Raw genomic sequence first — 23,554 nt, 5'->3', positions numbered from 1 at the left:
CGAGACAGTATCTTCTTGTCTTTTCTTTTGTGACCTGACTCTTCACTCTAATCCAAGTCATTTTTACAGAGTGGTAGTTGGCTCCTTTTTTCCTTTTGGGTACCTCACAGCTCTGGATAGTATATCGTTTCATAATATATTACTTCTAATATGGCGTTTTGCAAAATCTGCTTTTTAAAAGGACTTTTTGTAACATGGGGCTTTTTTCTTGCAGGTTTTTATGATAAGTTCATTTTGCTTCTGGACTTCAACAGTTTGTATCCTTCCATCATTCAGGAATTTAACATTTGTTTTACAACAGTGCAAAGAGTTGCTTCAGAGGCACAGAAAGTTACAGAGGTTTGTATTCAACTGGGAACTCTGGAAATTGAGATTAAAAGTAGTGCTTAAAGAAGGAAGATAACCAAAGGGCTCAGTGTTCTAGTTTTTCCTCTTAAAAGATAACACTATATTCTTTTTTAGTGGTGAAGAAAGGGGGGAGGGTTGGGTAGAAGGAGACTCAGACTGGTTCTGTGTCTTTTATCTAACAGCTTTATTGAGACGTAACTCATGTACTCTGCAATTCACCCATCTAAAGTGTGCAATTTAACGGCTGGTAGTTTATTTTCAGAGTGAAAACTTCACTACAATCAATTTTAGGACATTTTCATTATTCCCCAAAGATACCCTACCGCTTTAGCTGTAACCTCCCTCAATCCCTTCATCCCTTCCAGGTCTAGGCAACCACTAATCCTTCTGCCTCTAGATTTGTGTATTTTTGTACATTTCATATAAATGGAGTCATATGTGACCTTTTGTGTCTGGCTTGTTTCATTTAGCATATTGTTTTCAAGATTCATTCGTGTTGTAGTATGTATTAGTACTTCATTCCTTTTTATTGCTGAATATTCCATTGTAGGGATATATCTCACATTTTGTTTATTTTAAAATCAGGTTGTCAACTTATGCAAAAATGCCTGCTGGGATTTTGATGGGATTGTATCAGATCTGTGGATCAGTTTGGGGAATATTGCCATCTTAACAATGTTAAGTCTTCCAGTCCATGAAAATCGAGTCTTTCCATTTATTTAGGTCTTTAATGTCTTTCAAAGATGTTTTCTAGTTTTCAATGTACAAGTCTTACATTTCTTTTATTAAATTCATTCCTAAATATTTCATTATTTTTGGTGCTGTTGTGAATGGAATTGTTTTCTTAATTTCATTTTTGGATTGTTCATTGCAAGTGTATAGAAATATGACTGATTTTTTGTATATTGATCTCGTATCCTGCAACTTTGCTGAACTCATTTACTAGTTGTAATAGTTTGTGATTTCTTAGGATTTTCTATATACAGGATCATGTTGTCTGTGAATAGAGATAGTTTTATTTCTTTCTTTTCAATCTGGATGCCTTATATTTCTTTTTCTTGCTTAACTGCCCTGGCTAGAACCTCCAGTACAGTTGAATAGAAGTGGCAAGAGCAGACACCCTTGTCTTGTTCCTGACGTTAGGGGAAAGCATCTAGTCTTTCACCAGTAAATATGATGTTAACTGTGGGTTTTCCATAGCTGGCCTTTATCAGTATGAGGCCATATCAGTATATCATCAGTATCAGTAGTTTGTTGAGTGTTTTTTGTTTTTTTTATCATTAAAGAGTTTTGGATTCTGTCAGCTACTGTTTCTGCGTCTATTGACTGTACGGTTTTTGTTCTTTATTCTTTTAATATGATGTGTTATATTGATTGTAGAGCCATCCTGTGTCCCTGAGATAAATCCCACTTGGCTTTGGTGTATAATGCTTTTTATATATCACTGGATTTGATGTGCTAGTATTTTGCTGAAGAGTTTCTTTCTGTATTCATAAGGGCTATTGGTGTGTAAGCTGTCTTTTCTTTCTTTTAAATTAATTTAATTTTGTCTGCGTTGCGTCTTCATTGCTGTGTGCGGGCTTTCTCTAGTTGCGGCAAGCGGGGGCTACTCTTTGTTGTGGTGCGCGGGCTTCTCATTGCAGTGGCTTCTCCTGTGGCAGAGCACGGGCTGTAGGCGCGCGAGCTTCAGTAGTTGTGGCTTGCGGGCTCTAGAGCGGGGAGGCTCAGTAGTTGTGGCACATGGGCTTAGTTGCTCTGCGGCATGTGGGATGTTCCCGGACCAGGGCTCGGACCTGTGTCTCCTGCATTAGTAGGTGTATTCTTAACCACTGCGCCACCAGGGAAGCCCTGTACTGTTTTGTATCTGGCTTTTTTTGTTCAGTGTAATGTTTTTGAGATTCATCCATGTTATTGCATTATTAGTAGTTCTTTCATTTTTACTGTTAAGAAGTATTTCACCCTTACCTGTTCCCCTGAGGTGAACATATGGATTGTTTTCAGTTTGGGGCTGTTATTAATAAAACTGCTGTGAACATTCTTGTACAGATCTTTTTGTGGATGTGTGCTTTCATTTTAGGGGGGGTAAATACCTAGGGAGTGAATTTGCTGGGTTGCATGGGCAGTGTATGTTTCACTTGATAAGAAACCATCAAATTGTTTTCCTAAGTGGTTATACCGTTTTGCACTCTTACCAGCCATGTATGTGAATTGTTCCCCTTCTACTCCAAACACTTGCTATTTTCAGGCTTTTAAATTTTGGCTATGAAAGCATTTCTTAATGATTCTACTCATTAGACATCCTCTTCAAAAGGATATTTTTGAATTATCTCACATGGATTTTAACTAGTGATCATTCAGTCAACAGCTTTATGTAGGGCTTAATAACTTAATGTGTGGTTCTTCGCATATAAAGCTTATACAATTGATTGTCAGTAGGGAATTTGATTAGATTTGGTTCTCCAGCAGTAAAAGATGTAAATTAACCTATTATCTCTGTATGTTTTTCTTTGCTTCTTTGTACACGGGGCAGAAGACGTCTGTTCGCCCTCTAGCTCCTGAATTTACATGTCTTTTGGTTCCAACCACACGCTTGGGGGCTGTTTTTCAGTCCCAATTCCATATTCCCAGAAGAGAGAATCTTAGAGGCTTGCCTAAGTTGTTGAACACACTCATCCATCAGCCATGACCACAGGAGTGTGTTCACCCAGTACAAATACGTCTGCTGACGATGGGCCCTTCTGTGGGACTAGAGGATAAGTTTACAGAGTAGGTATTGAGTAGACATCACCACAAGGTAGTGACTGCATTCAGTTAATAATATTCTTTAGGCTTTGTCCTGCTGCTGTGTCAGTATTAGGATGATTATCATTATCCAGCGCCAACTCCCCCGCAACCCTGCCCCCTGCCACCAGTTTGTTTATTTGAGCTTTCCAGTTTGGATTTTGGATATGAAAACATTTCAGAGTTGGAAGGGACCTTAGAGGTCATCTAAAAAATACTATACATGTAGCAATTTATGGGTTCCGCATGGTTTTCCTGTGCAGTGCCTCATTTGGTCTTGAGAGCAGCTATTGCTGGTGGAGCCAGGCCTGGATTGTAAATTTCCTGGCTCCAGATCCTTTCCGTTTACTGTTTATTGCACCTCCATAGTTGCTATAAATAAATTGGAATGTGCACCAAGATCTCTTTAATAGGTTTGCTGTCATCATCTGCTCTATTGGAAAACAATAATAGTCCCTGTTACTATTGTGAGATTGTTCATTTGAAGTTATTGATCTTTATAAAATCAGACACTTTGTAAAGACTGGCATTGACTTGACATACTTTAAGCCAAGAGGTTTATTTTTAATTTTGAACCTTTGAAAGGGCAAATGTGCCTGGCTTTTCTTGGCAGCCTGTTAATAGAATTAATGGAGCCTTGAGAAAAATGGTCTAATGCTTTCCCTGCATTTTCCTGCTGTAAATTTTAATATAAGAAGACTGCTGGTTGCTTTCTTAAAATGTTGCTGTTTTACTGATTGCAAAGCAGTTTGTAGACAAAAGGTACTACATAAATACTAAGGAATATATATGTATTAATTTTTAGAAATGTCATGCCCTATTAAAATATGGGCTCCAAATTCCTAAAAGAAACCTGCTGATTTAGTATTTATATTTTTATCTTACAGTCTAAAACATTTACAATAATTGCTATGATTCCCCATAGTTTAAAAAAATTTTATAGCATTTTGTTTGCTAGTACACAGGACTTAACAGTAGTTTAACTGCTTTTTTATCTTTTTTTAAATTTTAGAGATCTCTCTTAGTGTTTTTATTTTTATTTATTTATTCATAAATTTATTTATTTTATTTTTGGCCGCGTTGGGGCTTCGTTGCTGCGCGCAGGCTTTTCTCTGGTTGCAGCAAGTGGGGGCTTCTCTTGTTGTGGAGCACAGGCTCTAGGCTCGCAGGCTTCAGTAGTTGTGGCGCACGGGCTTAGTTGCTTTGACCGTGCGCACGTGGGGTCTTCCCGGACCAGGGCTCGAACCCGTGTCCCCTGCATTGGCAGGCGGATTCTTAATCACTGTGCCACCAGGGAAGCCCAGTGTTTTTATTTTAAAAACAAGTTCCCCAAACATATTGCTCCCCAATCTTGTTGAAGGGGGAAAAGGAGCATGTGTAAAAATTCATCTCTTTAAATGATACCTACACTTGTCAATAACTAGATGGGGGAGGTACTGGGAATGATGGGCTGAGAGAACTGTAGGAGAAGAGGGCAGAGTTGAGTTGGTCTGCAGCCCTCTCAGCTCCTTCTTCTACCACCCACACTTTGTTGACCTTTACTTAGACAAGAAAGTAGCTTTTCAAGATGTGATCACGGGGTAAGCTCCCACAACGTATGATTTTGGGAATTCATTTCATGAAATTTTGATTTGTCTGAAATTTTCATCATGTGTTCATCAGGATGGAGAACAAGAACAGATCCCCGAGCTGCCAGATCCAAGCTTGGAAATGGGCATTTTGCCCAGAGAGATCCGGAAACTGGTAGAGCGGAGAAGACAAGTCAAACAACTAATGAAACAGCAAGATTTAAATCCAGACCTTGTTCTTCAGGTATCTCTTTCCACTCAGCAACCTCTGAGTGATAGTCTCACCTTTGAAAATTTGATTGTCTAGGAGTGATTTAAACTTTATGCTGTGGGCAAATGCATGTGCTTATTTTAAGTTGGTGGGTAGGAAACCATTCAAAAACACTGTATGCCTCAAAATACAAGGCACGTCTATCTGCAGAACTGTATCTGAGCAACATCCTTCTGACTTCTGGGAACTTTGGAGTCTGTGTTTACTTGATTCTAAGAGGTCAGGGAATCATGGATCTGGGAGGGTGGGTTGATTATGTTAAGAGTTCTTTTTTCCAGGGTTATTGCGGGTTTCCCCTTCTTATTGGTGAGCTAGAAAGCATCTAATGTAATGCTGAAGCATCTACAAATACTTTCGTTTGTCTTTTGTCCTTGTGTGGCCTGCAGTATGACATTCGACAGAAGGCTTTGAAGCTCACGGCAAACAGTATGTATGGCTGCCTGGGATTTTCCTACAGCAGATTTTATGCCAAACCACTGGCTGCTTTGGTGACCTACAAAGGAAGGGAGGTAAATGGCTTAACAGTCCCATATCTAAAAATGAGAGTATTTTAAACTATACATGTTACGGGGTAGGAGAACCAAAAAGTTTGTTACCTAGTTATACAGCTTCAAGTATCCCTTTCTTAGGACAAATTTGAGACAGATATGCTTTTTAAGTAAGGATTCATTCATTTGTCCATTTTGTGTGTGTGTGTGTGTGTGTATTTATTTATTGAGCATCTGCTATATGCCATGGATTGTTCTAGGTACTGGGGATAGAGTGTTGAGCAAGACGTAAAAAGTCCCTGCGTCGTGAGGCTCACATTTTACCTAGGGCAGGGGGTGTAGAGGGGCTTGGGGTGGGGAGAGCGTCATTCGGGAAAACAGAGTCTAAATAAGTGAATCAACAAATACAAAACATAAGAGAATATGATAGAAGTAATGCTGTGCAGATAAGTAAACAGGGTGGAGGGCTAAACAATGTTAAGATGGCTGGCTAGTTTAGCTTGGTCACGGAAGGCTTCTTTAGGAGCTAACATGAATGAGAACTAAGCGACATAAGGGAGCTAGTTTTTTTTTGCAGATATATTAGGTTGGAGTGTGAGGGAAAAGAAGAAATCAAGGAGGATGCCTCCATTTTTGTCTTCTAGCTGGTTAGCTAGTAGAACCATTTATTAGGAAGGAGAAATCTGAGGGAGAAAGATTAAGAGTTTTATCTTGGATGTGTTACCTTTGAGGCTTGTAATAGATCTGTAGGCATGTTAAGTAGGCAGCTGGATGTATCAGTTCAAGTCCCCAGTGTCAGGAATATATCGGGACTGGAGTTATAGATTGAGAGTAATTGGTTTTAGAAACATGGGCCAGATACCAAACAGATTTGAGGTACTGTCCCTTTGTAAACACTAAAAGCTTCATTTGCTTTAGCACCACGTGCATGGGTTTTCCTTAGTTTGTAAAAGAACAGTTATGTTAAATATTATATTCCATTTAACTCCAGTAAAATACTGATTTCTGTCAGTGGATTTAAGACTACTCGGTCTTAAGGAGGTAGTGGTTATGGGCAGAATGCTCATGCTGGGGCGTGGACTCAGAGTACTCTTAGAGTAGAGGTCGGCACACTACAGCCCAGGGGCCCAATCCAGCCCGCCACCTATTTTTATAAATAAACTTTTATTGGCACGCAGTCATACTCATTCGTTGAAGTATCATCTATAGCTGCTTTTGCAAGTAGAGCGGCAAAGTTGAGTAGTCAAGGTGGAGACTTGCATGACCTGCAAAGCCTAAAATATTTACTATCTGGCCCTTTTCAGAAAAAAAAAAAATGCTAACCCCTGCTTAGAGTCTAGATCAGGACTGTCTGATAGCACTCTGAGATGATGAAAACGTTCTCCATCTGCAATACCCAGTGCAATAGCCGCAAGCCCCAAGTGGCTAGTGAGCACTTGATGACGAAGTGGCTGACGAAGTGGATTTTGAGTTTTATTTAATGATAATGAAAATAAATTTAACCTCAAATATCCACATGTGGCTAGTGGCTGCTGTATTGGACAGTGCAGATCTAGCTGGCATGAAACGAAGAGGATATTGAGAGGTGCTCTTCTGTTGGGAGCCCGCTTTCGCTCCGCTGAGGGCACAGTGAGGAAGGACACAAGCATTATGCAGGAAGCTTTCAGATGCATTATTTCCTTAAGACCCCATACGAATCAATTGATAGAGGCAAGAGTGTTCCAATTTTGCAGATGAGGAAGCTAATAAACTCAAAGAGGTGAAGTGTAACAAGTGACTTTTGGATGAGAATCCAGCTCTTCCTGACTGTAAGGCTTTTGCTGCATGGGGGTTGTCTGCTCCATCTCAGGATGGCTCTCCCGTTGCTTTATATTCTGCCTCTTATTCCTAGAAGAACGTTTTTTTCGATACTCATCTCAAGACATAGGCCTTTTTTACTTGAGAAGATACAGGTGTTTTAGGGGCTCATTGAAGTGAGGAAAGGAGGTTTTCAGTTTCTTTGGCTAAGTTTACTTTCAAATTATTTACATTTTATTTCTCTGTATGTATCCAGTGGCTTCTGATAGAATACCATCTTATTTTTGTATTAGGCAGTGCACTCACTATGCCCCAACTGGGTGATAATACGTGGGTTGACTGTTGAGATTGGATCAGGGTTACTCTTCAGTTTCCCATGAGAGGCAGTAGTTGACAATTTACTCCCTTGGACAGTGCCTCTTGCTGTTGGGAAATCCCTGTTGTTACATTTTCTGCATTGGCTCAGAAATCCACAAGCTTAAAAGGGCACTGTTGACAATGATAAGCCCCAAATTTGTCCAATAATCTCCCCCACTCCCCTAATCCATTGTACTTTAACGGCAATAGTTTTGTTTAGCTCGATTTTTAATGGGGAATTTAAACTCAATTTTTATTTTTCTCTTATTTAAAATGTAACAACAAATCTTTCGAAACTATTTAAAAAAAACCCTACTCTTCCCACTAAGAAACAAAGAACTTCAGACAAATCTAGAAATAGTCATATGTGATTTAAGTTCTTGGCTTCTGCTTCCCTTTGTCTCTTTCCCCTTTGCTCCTTCTCACAAATAAAAAATACAACAACGGTGGGAAACGGGCCTTTAAAGTAATGTGAGGTTAATGAGAAATAATAATTACACAGTTGCTTCCTGGAAATCTTTTTCTAGAAGAGGATTCAAAGCCACGTACAGAAATTATTTCCTATAATAAAAATGATTGTAACGTATTGATGATAATTATTAGCGCTGGCGGATGGAAGTATTTTATGTGATAATCTGTCTTTGGGTTTACTGTTTTTTTCCGTCCGTACTATTAGGTCTTTGTGAATTCAAGCATCTCTTGATTATTAAAGAGGTAGGAGGAGCGAAGTGTAAAATGAGAGTCAGTTTGCTGAGATTTTGGAATATCTTTGTAACTTATCAAACTTATCTTTTTTGTACTAAGATAGAGTAGACCAAGTAATATAGTAACCTGAAAATCCTAGAAGTTGATTGCTTTTAAAGTCCTTGTAGGATAAATTAGATTAAGGTTTAATTGGAAATTAATGACAAGGAAACCTGGTATCATGTCCTCTGAAAAGATTATAAAATTTTGCATTTGAATATAGATTAATACACAGTCTGGGGAGGCCTTAAGCGCCCCCCCCCCCGCCCTTTTTATTTTTAAGTCTGTTTTGTGTGTGCTCAGTTTGTTGGAATCATGCAGGTTTGGCTCTGGTGACCTAATAATTTCTGTAATCAAATGTATTATGGATGCTAGAGTACTCAGAGTAATTACTAATTGTACTTTTAAAAACAGGTTTATAATAAAAATGCTAATAGTTGTGTCAAATGGACATCAATATTGTCTTTTCCCAGGTGTGATCTTTCACACTTAAACTCTTCTATGATTTTTAATTGCTCGGTGGTAGAGGAATTAGTTAATGGTTAAGGAATTGTATGAGGGACCTCATGGTGTGCAAGTTATTTAAAAATAATGAATTCAGTGTTTCCAGAGAAGTAATATGGAAACCTAGTTGACAGATAACTCGAAAGTGAATCTATATAAATACCATCTGTATTTGTGTTTATTCTCAATGTATGTGTAGGGAGACATACAAAAGATACTGAGCAAGTTGGTAACAGTAAGTGGACATATATTTTAAATCACAGAGAAAACAGACTAGGTAGTCAAGTGACTGGTGTGGTAATTGAACTGATTGTTCACTAGATGGCGATAGACACCCTGAGATCATTAATCAATTAAGGGTTTTATTCTGTGAACAATAGTGAAAGCCATTTAGTGACACAGATCTGTCCAAATTTTTGACTTTTATTAATTTTGAAATTATCAAAGAAAGGACCAAAGGATTGTAATAGTCTAGTGTATTTAGTGTTTAAATAGTGACAGTCTTTGAATAAAAAGTTTTATTGATAAGAACAATCATTTTATGTATCATAGCAAGCTAATTCTTCTATCAAAGAGCTCAATTCACACTTCTGGCCATGGGGCTACAATCCATGACTCCCTTGGTCACAGTATCAGGCTAATCTAAAGAGAATTGAAATGATTTTGATGTGTAATTTTGCCTCTTTGAATTTGTTGGGGGTTTTTTGAGGGATTTAAAATTTACTCTATACTTATAAGCATACTCATTGCATAATCCTTAGTGTAATGGTAATATTTGTCTTTATGGAATAATTACTACTTACTGACATTGGTATTGTCTTATTTCTGCACTCTGTTATTTCTGTGCCCTTGAGAAAATGATTTTTGGTCTGGATTTCTGATTGCATTTTAAAGTGAATGCATGCTCTAATGTTTGGGTGTAGAGCCCATGCTTTTTCATTTTCTCACCCAGTAGGCTAAAGTGAGTCTTTGCCAGCCTGCTTGCCAACCAGTTGTAGACTGCCTAGCTTTCAATTGTGTTTGGAGCTGAAATTTGTGCATTTAGAAAATGTGTCCAAATCATTGCATGAAAACATTGCAGTCAAGCCCAGGGCAAGCCTTCCTGGGAGTCTCTTGGCCATGTGCTAGCACCTGTCAGGAGCCCTTCAGAATGGCCCTGGGATGGAGGGCTGTAGCCTTCGTTGATGTCAGCGGCAAAAGAGAATGAGTGAATATACAGAATCTTATAATTGAGTGCTAAAGGAGACTTTCAACTTTATCTGGAAATAAGCAAAAATTGCACTTTTCCAATCTTTTTTCTTAAAGCCTAGTTTTAAAAAATTAAATGCAATAAAATATTGTAGAGACAAGTAAGACCCTTTCCTCCCCACCCTCTCTCATTTTTTTCTTTTCTTCTTCCAAGGTAACTGCTCCCTCCGGGTTGGTTTTGTCCTTTTTGCCCAGGGTTTTTTGCTTTTACAACAAATACGTGTACCTATACATGTGGTGCCTTAGAAGTTTTTACCATTTATACGTCATGCTATCATATTTTTTGCAGTTTGCCAAAAAAAAAAAGTAGGGGAAAATCCCTACTCTGTATAGCAATTTTTATGTATGTCCATGTTGATACATTTTTAGACTTGATTTATTCATGTTACCTATTGTGTAATATTTCAGTGAATAAATGTAGCACAGGATATTTTTTATTCTCCCATTGTCCACGTTTTTAGCTTTCCTCATTTTCACTTCTTTTACTCTTTTGCTGTTGCGAATGGTGCTATAGTAGACAGTGCCACATGTGCGAGAGTTTCTCTAGCGTATTACTAAGAGTGGAGTTTGCACATCTGTAAGCGGTATATGACATGTTATTGGTAGGAGCAGTCATTTAATTTATCATAGCGAGTTAATACTTTCAAATAGCTAAATTCATATTTATGGCCATGGGAGTACAGTACATGACTCCCTCAGTCACAGAATCAGAGGTTAATTTAAAAACAGTTGGGAATAATTTTGATATACAATTTTACCTTTTTGAATTTGTTGTTTATTTTTCTACTGAGGGATTTTTAGACTCCTTAGATACTTGTAAACATGCTTGTTGCATCATCCTTAGTGTTCCACACCTTTGCCAGCACTTGTTATTATCAGAATTAAAAACTTTTGCCAGTCTCATGAGTGTGAAGTGGTATCTCATTGTGATTTTAATTTGCATTTCCCCAAGTATTAGTTAAGGTGAGCATCCTTTCATGTGTTTTAACTCTTCAGTTTTCTTTTTTTCAGTGTGATTTGCCTGTGAGCATATAGGTCCTATTTCGCTGGGTTGTATGCCTCTTAGTATTTCTTCTTAGGTATTCAAAGGCTAGTTCTTTTTTGGTCATTTTTGTTGCAGATATCTTTTAATCTGTGACTTATCTTTTTAACTTTTATTTGTGGTCTTTTCTTGTGCAGAAGTTTTAAAATTTATTGACAAATGTTTGGTTTTTTTCCCCCTTGTACACTGTGTTGTTTTTTTTCTTAAGAAACCTTTCCCTCCTTCAGTGACATAGACATTCTCTCTTATTTTCTTCTAAAAGTTGCAAGCTTTGGCTTTTCTTATTCAGGTCTTAAACCCTTCTAGGAATTATTTTTAGGGATCATATAAGTTAGGGATCTAACTATTTGTCTTTTTGCTTCCTGTGGAGTTGTTGAACCTATTCTTCTATTCCAGGGGTCGAGAACCTAGAACTCCAGGGCTAATTCCTGTCCACTGCTTGTTTTGTGTAAATAAAATTTTATTGGGACACAGCCACACCCACTTGTTTATGGCTGCAGTTGTGTTCTGTTACAATGGCAGAACTGATTAGTACCCAGAGAGCCTGAATGACCTGCAAAGCCTAAAATATGTACTTTCTGGCCCTTTACAGAAAAAATTGGTGGACCTCTGGTCTAAAAGAGAGTCACGTATAATAGAAAAGTCACTCTCATTTCTAACAGCATCAGTCATAGTGGGTGAAAGTAGAGGAAAGTACACTCAAAGTAGTAAGAAGGAAGGAAAGCAATCTTTTGGACATCTAAAAAAACATAGATTTTCAAGTTTTATCTGTTTATATTGTCATATGAGAACTTCTCATAGAAGCAGAGCGAATGTCTGTGACTCCTCAAGTTGTATGTGACATTTTATGTGTCTTTGCATGTGTGTGCTTTTTTTGGGGGAAGGGTGCATAGCATTTAAGAGATTCTCAAAGGGCACCATGATGCAAAAATGCTAAAGAACTGGTGGTTCTTATATTTCTTCATTTCTGCCCTCGTAGGTTGAGGGTACACTTTAGTCTTAAAAACGTATGCTTTTGTTACCTAAAACATGGCAGTATGAAGAATTTTCTTGCCAGACCAGACTCATGGAAACTGTATGGGTGGTAGGAGGGGAAGAGTTCTAATTCTGTCTCCAGGATTTAATAGCCACCATTAAGACTACTTTTAACTTCAGCTGACCTACTAACATTTTGATTTTTTTTATATATAAGAAGATAATTTCTCTTAAGGCTGAAAGTGAAGGTTTAATATATTTTGGCAGAATATATTTTACGTTAAAAAAAGCAATATCCTTTTTCAGTGATTACAGATTACTTACCACTTTGAAGTTGTTTACATTATAATATTCTAAGCCAGAGAAACTTTAAATTCCCTTTTTATTGTTGTATTTCAGGGATGTTTGGGTTCTAATTTCTTGGCAGTTCTTCATACTATTCAACTTTATTAATTCATATCTACTAATTCAGAATTGGTGGTAATTCAGATGGAATGAGTTGAAATTCTTCATAGTACAAATTAATAGCAAATTTAGAGCTGAGGTTCTTTTTATATACCTTTAACTTCTATAGAAACACCTGTTTTCCGTCCAGTAAGTGGCACCTTAACTGCAGATTATTTATATGGGTGAACTTTTACTAATTAACATCTATATTTGCTTGGCCCTTTGTCTGTATCCTTTCTGAAATTGGTGAAAGTAAGGTTGGTAAATATAAAGCTAAGAAGAGGAAACACCTTGGAAATACCCCATGGAAGGCCAGTTCAAATTATGATAAATTAGACATTCAATAATTTGAGAGAAATGCAATGACAGAAAAGTTTCAAGTATATAGAATAATCTATGCCGTATGAACACAGTATTGCGCTCTATAAATAAGTGGGTTACATTTAGGCCTGGTTTGAATTTATGTACAACTTGAACACACATAATATTTCTTTCAAAATGGCTAAAACTTTAGACTTTCAAAAAGAAATTCAGAAGAATGTTTTCCCTCTCTCTTAATGTTGGAACCTATCCCCTCCAAGATGCCTGGACAGCTGCCTTTGTGTGCTCTTTGGGTTTTGAACGCTGCAATGTATAGGTTTAGGAGCAAACAGGCAGTCGATGTTAGAGGTAGCTGGGAAGAGGGAGACAGGGTCAAGTTCTGCTTGTGAACCGGGCTGGGTCTGTGAGCAAGTCTTTGTCAGATAGAAGCGCCTCGCACCCATCCTCACATGTTGTACCTCCTGGGTGTCAGTGGCGGTGACAGGTGGTCCTGGGGCTGTGTGGGCTGGCCTCCCTTGTCTTCAGAGTGCCAGGGTTTATTTCATTAAAGAAGGTGGAATTTCCTTATTCTCAGTCTAAATTAGGGTCTTTTAAAAACCCACATGTTGGTAGTTTTACACCTAGATTTCCTAATGGGTCTGTAAAAACTAGTATGACTACTTAAAATTTTTCTATTAATTGACCAAAAAAGGAAAGAAAAGAAAAGCCTGCAGCCTCAAATTGTTTCTATATTGTTCAGTCTCCACTTGCGTTTGGTTCGTCGAGGATCACTGTGTCTGTATTTTGATGTCGCCCACACCCCAGCACCTAGCCCCGTGCCCCACAGAGTGCATGCTAGTTTGCTGTGACTCTGGGATCACGCTGGTCTAGTAGTTTCTGCAGTTATAGATGGGTGGGTGTGGAGGAGATGCATTTTGTGATATAGGATCTTGATATTTAAGCCTTACTTGAGTTTATAAGAATGGCCTGGATACTCGGAATAAGAAAAAGGCTACTTTATACGTTTTTACTGGGCCACTCATTTGAGAAGGCAGGGATGGTATTTTTGCCTCGATATTTTGCCCATTTAATTACTGAACCCACTGGGAGTGTGACTGAGGATGAGGAGATAAATACTATCGGACTAACTTTGTGTCGGCGCCGCTGATCTCTGCTCAGATTGAGTTTCATTACTCTGACTTGAATCACAGAAACTGAGGCCTGGAAACCTCTTCCTTTCTTCCCCACCCCTCACCCCAGTGAGTGATTTTCTGTTAACCCAAACTCATTCCTCTTTGTACATATGTGAACATTTTCTATAAACCTGTTTCGGTGTATGTTTCTTTTTCATGAGCCGCGTGTTATTTGCCAGGTGTTTCTACAGCTCTTTGCCTTGGCAGTGAACCAAGATGACAGAGCAGTAATGATTTCGAAAGTGTCATTCCCTCCTTGTTAAGACACAAAAAGAAACGTGTGAAGTTATTAACCACTATTCACCGGTGGCACAGAAACTGGCGTAAGGTTTAATTGTCTGGATGCACAGTCAGTCTGCCTAGGTAATTTCCTGGATAGTGCTACTCTTAAGGAAAGGGGGAAATATCTTATAACTTTATTTTTTTTCCTCCCATGTCCACCCCCCTTCACAGATTGCGGATACAGATGGATTGTAGAGAAAGGATCACTGCAAGGCAAAACTATTGATCTTTTCTCCAGATTTTCCTTTCCTCATCCACCCAGGTAGTAGATTTATGGGTGATGTGGTTGCACTCGGCAACCTTGCAGATGTTCCCATCCCCCAAATGGATCAGCCACCCCAGCATTTGAATCTGATGATGTACAAGATGTCACCGCACCATCTCCTGGCTTCAGCCATGCCAGGGACACTCCGTGTTAATTGGAAGAACCTGCTTTCGGCAGCCCGCGCCGTCTGGTGGCTTGTGTGTGCTCTTCCCAGCAGTACAGTCAGGCCCTTCAGAGACACATCCATCTCAAATTTAAAAACAAAACAAGCTGGTTGGGTTTATTATGGCTCAGGACTGGTTAACTGAGAGCAGACTAATAGAATTAGTGCCTTCTGTTTGCGTTTCATCATTTTGGTAGGCAGCATGAGCCTGTGTCAATTTGCCATATCATAAATACGGTGTGAAATTACAGTGAGCTGAGTTTGGTAAGTTGTGGGAGTTTTGGAAGGCGGGGAGAAGGATGGCTTTATGTATGTGTGTATGTGCTAAGAAGCTGTTTGATTTTAAGCCAGAGATTCCTGAGCCCTGTAGTCATTGCTTTAGAGATTTTGTACATACTTTGAAATTTAGTGCCAGTGTCGGGTTGTACAGCTGCCCTTGTTTCCTTTTTATTATTAATTTTGGTGGGTGAATTGGCTGGTGTCACTTTTAAACTTGAATGTATTAGAGTCTCAGAATTTAAATTTTTTCTTTGAGGGTTCCCTCCCTCTTTTAAAAAGCGAAATGAAATAGAATGTAACTGAAGCCAATCTCTACTTGCATTTTTAAAAGAACAACAGAGCATGAGGGATTTCCAGAAATGACTTGCGTGTGGTGTTTGGGATTACTAATTGTTCTTTTCAGGTTTGGGTTTTGTTTTCTGTTACCTATTTTTATTGCCTTTGTTGTTTTGCATTTAAGAAGAGATTTGTTCTTTTGAGGCTAGTGATGAGAGTTTTTGCCTTAGGGCTGAGAGTAGAGTGGGGATGGGAGTAGAGCAAAGATATTAGGTTTCTGTCATAATTTGGAGTGTCAGACATTTGGCTATATTTGTTTCAGGGGCTTTTCACCCCTGCTGACTTAGCCACAGACTATATTTTCAGCCCTGTGCAGGAGGGTGGTGTGCCTTCCGCAGGCAGGGAGGAGGAGGGTTGAGGAGGGGGCACTTGGGGAAAGGAATAAGCTCATGGGCTATAAATAATGTGCATTGTTCTTAAGGCCACGTGTAATACTTCCGTGCACTGGCCAACAGGGTAGGGTGTATGTTCTATTCAAGTTGGACTGCATGGCCTGATGCGATGGACAGCTGATCATTGAATCACACGAAAGATCCAGATATTTCTTCTTTAATGATGCCCTGACAGGGCAGAAAAAAATAACTTGTTTTCAGAAGATTGGCTTAGAGCAGGTGAATATATTTAATTCAATTACTGATTCTTGCATCATAGCCAGAAATTCTTCCAGTAGTATTTGCTGAGTCTGTCCCACGGAGGGAAATGGAGACAGATGACATTGCTTGTGACCTGTAGGCTTGAGATGAAAGCCTTAGGTAATGATTCCAGTAAAACTAGAGCTAGAGCTCAGGAGGCCAAACTCATGATTTCTTAGTAGTAAGCAAGACAAAGGATCTGCGGTAGGTGCAAACACCGCGCGGAAAAGCCTGAACGTGTGCTGGAGGAAACCTGGACTGGAAACACAGGCACCATGCTCACTGTGTGTTTGCTTTGTTTGGCTTTGAGCAAGTCTGTCCCTGTGAGCCTCTGTGTTTTATTGTGCCAGAGCGTGCTAGTTGACGATGGCTACTGCCGTGTCCCCCAGTCACAAAGCACCTTAACCTAGGAAAGCCTGGGCACCGTGGTTTCTTGTCACAATGCAGAGGAAGGCGCCAAACCCCTACCAGGTGTTGGGCCTGGTGCTGGTGTGTTGGGGATACGGTGATAAATTTAAATGTTCAACGACCTTGTCCTCATGGGGTTTTCATTCTGGTTGGGGAGAGCCATTAAGCAAATTGTCCAATGAATAATCATGCCGACCCAGGAGAAAATAAGAGCGAAGAAAAGGAATGGGAGTTTCTGAGTGCTGATAACAAAGGCCCTCTGAAGAATCGAAGCTCCCAGACTGAAGAATCAGAGGTTTCCTGAGCATGTGACACTTGAGCTGAGATCAGAAGAGTGTGTGCCGGATGCTGGAGTTAACAAGCTAGAGGGTTACAGGGATCAGCGTTCCAGGGCGAGGGATGCCTTGTGCAGAGGTCCTGTGATGGGTGGAAGCATTGTGTGGTCAAGGAACTGAGGGAAGGCTGCTGTAGCCTGGACGTAGAGAGGAAGCGGGGAGTGATGGGAGGCGAGTCTGGAGAGGAGGACAGGGTCACACCATGTGGGCCTTGCCGGCCATGTTGAGCAGGGGGTGGACATTAGCAGGTCCTTCTTGTGGTGGAGGGATTGGCTCCCGTTTGCATTTTGAGACCATCGCTCTGGCTGAGTGGATTGGAAGGGTCAGCGTGGATGAGGGAAACTAGTTAGTAGGCTCTATTCAGGTATTCCAGGCAAGCGATGGTGGTAGCTTGGCTGGCGTGATGGCAGCTGGGAGAGGGAGAAGGTTCAGATATGAGAGAGATGTGAGAGAAGAAAACCCAGTAGAACCTGGTGGCAGCTTGGATATTGGGCTTAGGATGGGGAAAATATCCAGGACAACTTCAGGATAACTCCTGGCCTTCTGAGTTGTGCAGGCTGATGGATGGCAAGCCTTTCACTGAGGTGAGGAGTGTTGGAAGATGCCTGGGTTTGGGGCCAGGGGAGGGAAGGATGAGCAGTCTGATATTGGACATGTTAATTTTGAGGTGGCACGACACGATATAAAGTTGGGCGTCATTGGTGAATTGACGTAAATTAAAACGTGGACATGGATGGGATTACTTTGGGAGAGGAGAGAGTAGAAAGAGAAGTGGGTGTAGGATGCTGTCTTACGGATCCCCAGTGTGGAATGGCTTGGAGGAGGCCACCACAGAAGGAGAAAAGCAGGAACACAAGGTGTCGTGGGAGCCAGGGAAGAGTGTCTCAGGGAGGTGGTGGGTGACTGTCAGCAAGAGACACAGGTGATAGCTTTGAAAATTTTGGGGACACGGAGGTGATCATTGACTTCAGCTTGTGCTGTATGCGTGCAGCGGTGGCGGCAACCAGAATTGCTGTGGGTAGATATTTTAATTCTCCCCAGTTCATAGATGAGGGATGTGAGACCCAGAGAAGTAGCTTGTGAAACGCCTCAACTAAGTGGCAGCCCTGGAATCCAGGCCTACGCCTGGGGGTCTCACGCTCCCCACTCTCCCCACCCTGCCTGCCGCCTCCAGCCACCCCCCGCCCCCCCTGCCCCCAGCTTCCCAGGTACGCGCAGCCTGGCTGGTTATGTAACCTCTCTGAGCCTCAGCTTCCTCATTTTTAGTCATGGTAATTCCCCAGCGAGGTTGTTGGGAGAATGAACTGAGATGGTGTGTGTTAATGCTTCGATTCAGCGTTTGATACATAATAAGCGCTCAGTAAACGTGACCTGAAAACCTAACATCTTAGCAGCGGTGGCTGCCCTCCAGACCCACTCTTACCCTGTCTGCATTTTTCTCTCCCTTGAATGCCTAAACGTCTACCCTTATAAGACCAATTTGTCGGCTGTTTGCCAAATTATTTTCTATTTTGTGTTTTTACTTTGTTGTTTCTTCTGCTTTTTGTGCCTTTGTCCACCCACATCACTAATTTCTGCTCTTTCAGTCTTTCTGAAAACTCACTTCCCCTGAGTGATTTAACCTGACCTTCCTCACTCTTTAACTTAATGACCTCAGCTGATCCTTACATTTACCCTTAAGAGTTTGATGTTCATGAGTTTAAGTTTTTTCGTTTATTTTTACTAAGTAGATTCAGGAGCCTGGAGTGTTTTTTCATGTCCTTCAGTAACATCTAGTAGTGGACCCAAAGTGGCCAACGCCAGCCATTTTTATAATATTTAAGAAATAGTTGTCTTTCCTATCACTTCTTAGCCCAGTCCTAAGATGCAGTTAGTTGTAAGTCCTGCCAGCCTTACCTTCAGTATACCCAGATTCATCCGTTTCTCTCCATTGGCACTGCCACTCTCTCTCCTAGTTCAGACCGCACCGTCTCTGGCCAGGATCACTGCAGCAGCCTCCCACTGGTGTCTCCCTTCCACTCTTGCCTTTGATCAGTTCTCCACACAGCAGGTGATCTGTATTTTTAACGTGTGATTGCATCACGTCCTTTCCAGTAGCTTCCATCTCAGTTGACCATGGCCTCCCAGGTCCTCCATGGGTCGCTTCACCTCTCCGGTCACCTTCCCTGCTACTGACCCCCTGCCCTCCCCACCCCAGCTTTGCTGCAGCCCTCCGGGGCTACGTTTTCTTTGAGTTGCGCACACGTGTTCACTTCTGTCCCTCTGCAGAGCCCTCATGTTCTGGGCGCCACCGCCTGGAATGCTTCTCCCCAACTTGGTGCAAGTTCGTGTTTCCCTCTCTCCTCGGGTCTTGGCTTATATGGCACCTTCTTGGTCCTCTGCCTAAATAGGTCCATTCACCCCACTTCCTTCTCTCATTTTTAAATTAAAAAAAAATCTTTTTCTTTTTTCCCATTAATTTTTTTTTAATTTATTTTTTTCTGTACGTGGACCTCTCACTGTTGTGGCCTCTCCCGTTGAGGAGCACAAGTTCCAGACGCGCAGGCTCAGCTGCCATGGCTCACGGGCCTAGCCGCTCCACGGCATGTGGGATCTTCCCGGACCGGGGCATGAACCTGCGTCCCCTGCATTGGCAGGCGGGCTCTCAACCACTGTGCCACCAGGGAAGCCCCCCATTAATTTTTATAGAGTAAAATAACATATTCGTGTAGCCATCTCCCAGAACTAATACATGTTAAGATTTTCTTATAATTGCTTCAGCTTTTCTTTAAATAAAAGCCTTACAGATAGTCAGGATCCTCTGCGTGCCTCCCCTTCCCTCGTCTCCTCTTTACCTCTCCACAGGCAGCTGCTTTTGTGAAGCTGATATGTAGCTTTCCATTTGGTATGCTAGTCTTACCTTTGAAATGTACCCACTTAACTTATGTAAATGATGTATCATATTTGAGTTTGCAACTTGCTTTTTTTCTCTCAACGTTTATATTTTTGAAGTATATCCATGTTGATACATATAGATCTAATCATTCATTTGAACTGCTCTGTAATATTCCATCATATGAATATTCTGCAATTTATTTTTCCATTTCCCTAGTGATGGTCATTTAGGTTGTTGTCGGTATTTCACTGTTATGGAAAGTAGACATTTGTGTACTTGTCTCTTTGTACATGTGTGTGAGTTTCTCTGTTGTGTTCTTTTCTTGCTCAGCACCCTATTTTGTTCCCATTTTGCTACTCATCATTTTGTACTAACTGGGCAAACATCTGTTTGCATGTTCACATTCATCTTCCTTATTAGACTATGAGCCCCATTTAAGGTAGGGAGTTTGTTTTACTCACCCCTATACACACAGCACCTCATATGGACCTTGGCATGTAATAAATACTTGGTTGGTATTTGTTGTATTAATTCAGCTACTTGCTTTCCATTTGTCTTTGTCTTTTTTATATATATATAATTTTATTTATTTTGGTTGCGCCAGGTCTTAGCTGTGGCAGGCGGGCTCCTTAGTTGCGGCTCGCCAGCTCCTTTAGTTGCAGACGGTGGACTCCTTAGTTGCAGCTCGTGGGCTCCTCAGTTACAGCACGCATGTGGGTTCTAGTTCCCTGACCAGGGATCGAACCCGTGTCTCCTGCATTGGGGGGGTAGATTCTTAACCCCTGCGCCACCAGGAAAGTCCCTCCATCTGTCTTGTATGCTTCATCTCTAGTTTTTGATCATTGGTTTTAGACTTTTGAAGAAGGTGAAGACTGATGAAATTAACTGCCAAATCCCATGGGTAATGAGTGCAGGTGATTAGGTAAATCCGGTGTGCAAGGGAGCTGAGGAGAAACAAACCTTTAAATCACTTGCTTTGAACTAAACCTATTTTCATCTCAAAATGTGGAGGTGAACAGTGATTTGGAACCACATGGACTCATTTTGGTTATTAAAGGAGCTGGGTTGATCAGCTGAGGTCTGCTTCCATATCTGTAGCATTATTTATTATTATAGAATTTTGCAGAGGTAAGGGGATTTTGTATTTATATTCTAAAATCATTTTATTTGAAAATTAGAAAATAAAGAACTACCAACCACCTGTTGATATTTATTTTTGGAATAGGACTTTTGGTATGCATAGGAGACTGGGGCCATAGATAAAGAGATGCAAGAGGAAATCAGACTGTTGACTTTCAGATTTTATTTTTAAGTCTCATTTTTATTAGGGTCCACAAATCAGTGCATGTGTTCCCTGCTTTGTTTTTCGAAACTGTTAAGTGTTCCCTTACCATCACAGAATTTAGATTTAACTATTTGATACTCACATACCAAATTCACACATAGAGAAGGAAGACCAATTCATGGGATCAAACAGATTTATCTGTACCCCTCTGCTATTCTTTTTTTAACACCTTTATTAGAATATAATTGCTTTACAATGGTGTGTTAGTTTCTGCTTTATAGCAAAGTGAATCAGCTGTACATACACATATATCCCCATATCTCTTCCCTCTTGCGTCTCTCTCCCACCCTTCCTATCCCACCCCTCTAGGTGGTCACAGAGCACCGAGCTGATCTCCCTGTGCTATGCGGCTGCTTCCCACTAGCTATCAGTTTTACATTTGGTAGTGTCTATATGTCCATGCCACTCTCTCACTTCGTCCCAGCTTACCCTTCCCCCTCCCCGTGTCCTCAAGTCCATTCTCTACATCTGTGTCTTTATTCCTGTCCTGCCCCAAGGTTCTTCAGAACCATTTTTTTTTAAGATTCCATATATATGTGTTAGCATACAATATTTGTTTTTCTCTTTCTGACGTACTTCCTTCTGTATGACAGACTCTAGGTCCCTCCACCTCACTACAAATAACTCAATTTCATTTCTTTTTATGGCTGAGTAATATTCCATTGTATATATGTACCACACCTTCCTTATCCATTCATCTGTTGATGGACACTTAGGTTGCTTCCATGTCCTGGCTATTGTAAATAGAGCTGTAATGAACATTTTGGTACATGTCTCTTTTTGAATTATGGTTTTCTCAGGGTATATGCCCAGTAGTAGAATTGCTGGGTCATATGGTAGTTCTACTTGTAGTTTTTTAAGGAACCTCCATACTGTTCTCCGTAGTGGCTGTACCAATTCACATTCCCACCAGCAGTGCAAGAGTGTTCCCTTTTCACCACACCCTCTCCAGCATTTATTGTTTGTAGATTTTTTGATGATGGCCATTCTGACTGGTGTGAGGTGATACCTCATTGTAGTTTTGATTTGCATTTCTCTAATGATTAGTGATGTTGAGTATTCTTTCATGTGTTTGTTCGCGATCTGTATTTCTTCTTCGGAGAAATGTCTATTTAGGTCGTCTGCCCATTTTTGGATTGGGTTGGTTTTTCTATATTGAGCTGCATGAGCTGCTTGTAACTTTTGGAGATTAATTCTTTGTCAGTTGCTTCATTTGCAAATATTTTCGCCCATTCTGAGGGTTGTCTTTTTTATGGTTTCCTTTGCTGTGCAAAGGCTTTTAAGTTTCACTAGATCCCATTTGCTTATTTTTGTTTTTATTTCCATTTCTCTAGGAGGTGGGTCCAAAAGGATCTTGCTGTGATGTATGTCATAGAGTGTTCTGCCTATGTTTTCCCCTAAGAGTTTTATAGTGTCTGGCCTTACATTTAGGTCTTTAATTCATTTTGAGTTTATTTTGGTGTACGGTATTAGGGAGTGTTCTAATTTCATTCTTTTACATGTAGCTGTCCAGTTTTCCCAGCACCACTTATTGAAGAGGCTGTCTTTTCTCCACTGTATATTCTTGCCTCCTTTCTCAAAAATAAGGTGACCGTATGTGCGTGGGTTTATCTCTGGGCTTTCTATCTTGTTCCATTGATCTATCTTTCTGTTTTTGTGCCAGTACCATACTGTCTTGATTACTGTAGCTTTGTAGTATAGTCTGAAGTCAGGGAGCCTGATTCCTCCAGCTCCGTTTTTCGTTCTCAAGATTGCTTTGGCTATTCGGGGTCTGTTGTGTTTCCATACAAATTGTGGAATTTTTTGTTCTAGTCCTGTGAAAAATGCCAGTGGTAGTTTGATAGGGATTGCATTGAATCTGTAGATTGCTTTGGGTAGTATAGTCATTTTCACAATGTTGATTCTTCCAATCGAAGAACATGGTATATCTCTCCATGTGTTTGTATCATCTTTAATTTTTTTCATCAGTGTCTTATAGTTTTCTGCATACAGGTCTTCTGTCTCCTTAGGTAGGTTTATTCCTAGGTATTTTATTCTTTTTGTTGCAATGGTAAATGGGAGTGTTTCCTTAATTTCTCTTTCAGATTTTTCATTATTAGTGTATAGCAATGCAGGAGATTTCTGTGCATTAACTTTATATCCTGCTACTTTACCAAATTCATTGGTTAGCTCTAGTAGTTTTCTGGTAGCATCTTTAGGATGCTCAATGTATAGTATCATGTCATCTGCAAACAGTGACAGCTTTACTTCTCCTTTTCCAATTTGGATTCCTTTTATTTCTTTTTCTTCTCTGATTGCTGTGGTTAAAACTTCTAAAATTGTGTTGAATAATAGTGGTAAGAGTGGACAACCTTGTCTTGTTCCTGATCCTGTAGGAAATGGTTTCAGTTTTTCACCTTTGAGAATGATGTTGGCTGTGGGTTTGTCATATATGGCCTTTATTATATTGAGGAAAGTTCCCTCTATGCCTACTTTCTGGAGGGTTTTTATCATAAATGGTGTTGAATTTTGTCAGAAGCTTTTTCTGCATCTATTGAGATGCTCATATAGTTTTTCTCCTTCAGTTTGTTA

At 40.3% G+C, this 23,554-nt stretch overlaps 1 protein-coding gene across 2 annotated transcripts in view; it reads left to right on the top strand.

Annotated features, from left to right (window-relative positions):
• The window catches only part of POLA1 (DNA polymerase alpha 1, catalytic subunit), a 300,188-nt gene that overhangs the window by 54,478 nt on the left and 222,156 nt on the right, over positions 1-23,554 (top strand). For both annotated transcript variants that reach the window (XM_060087247.1, XM_060087248.1), the window contains exons 24-26: positions 215-339; positions 4,792-4,941; positions 5,355-5,477. In XM_060087247.1, the coding sequence (XP_059943230.1) occupies positions 215-339; positions 4,792-4,941; positions 5,355-5,477 (398 nt within the window). The remainder of the gene's footprint in view (positions 1-214; positions 340-4,791; positions 4,942-5,354; positions 5,478-23,554) is intronic.

Source organism: Mesoplodon densirostris, chromosome X (assembly GCF_025265405.1).
Source record: "Mesoplodon densirostris isolate mMesDen1 chromosome X, mMesDen1 primary haplotype, whole genome shotgun sequence".
Lineage (NCBI taxonomy): Eukaryota > Metazoa > Chordata > Mammalia > Artiodactyla > Ziphiidae > Mesoplodon > Mesoplodon densirostris.
Note: the sequence above shows the minus strand (reverse complement) of the source record. Positions and strands in the feature narration are given on the sequence as shown.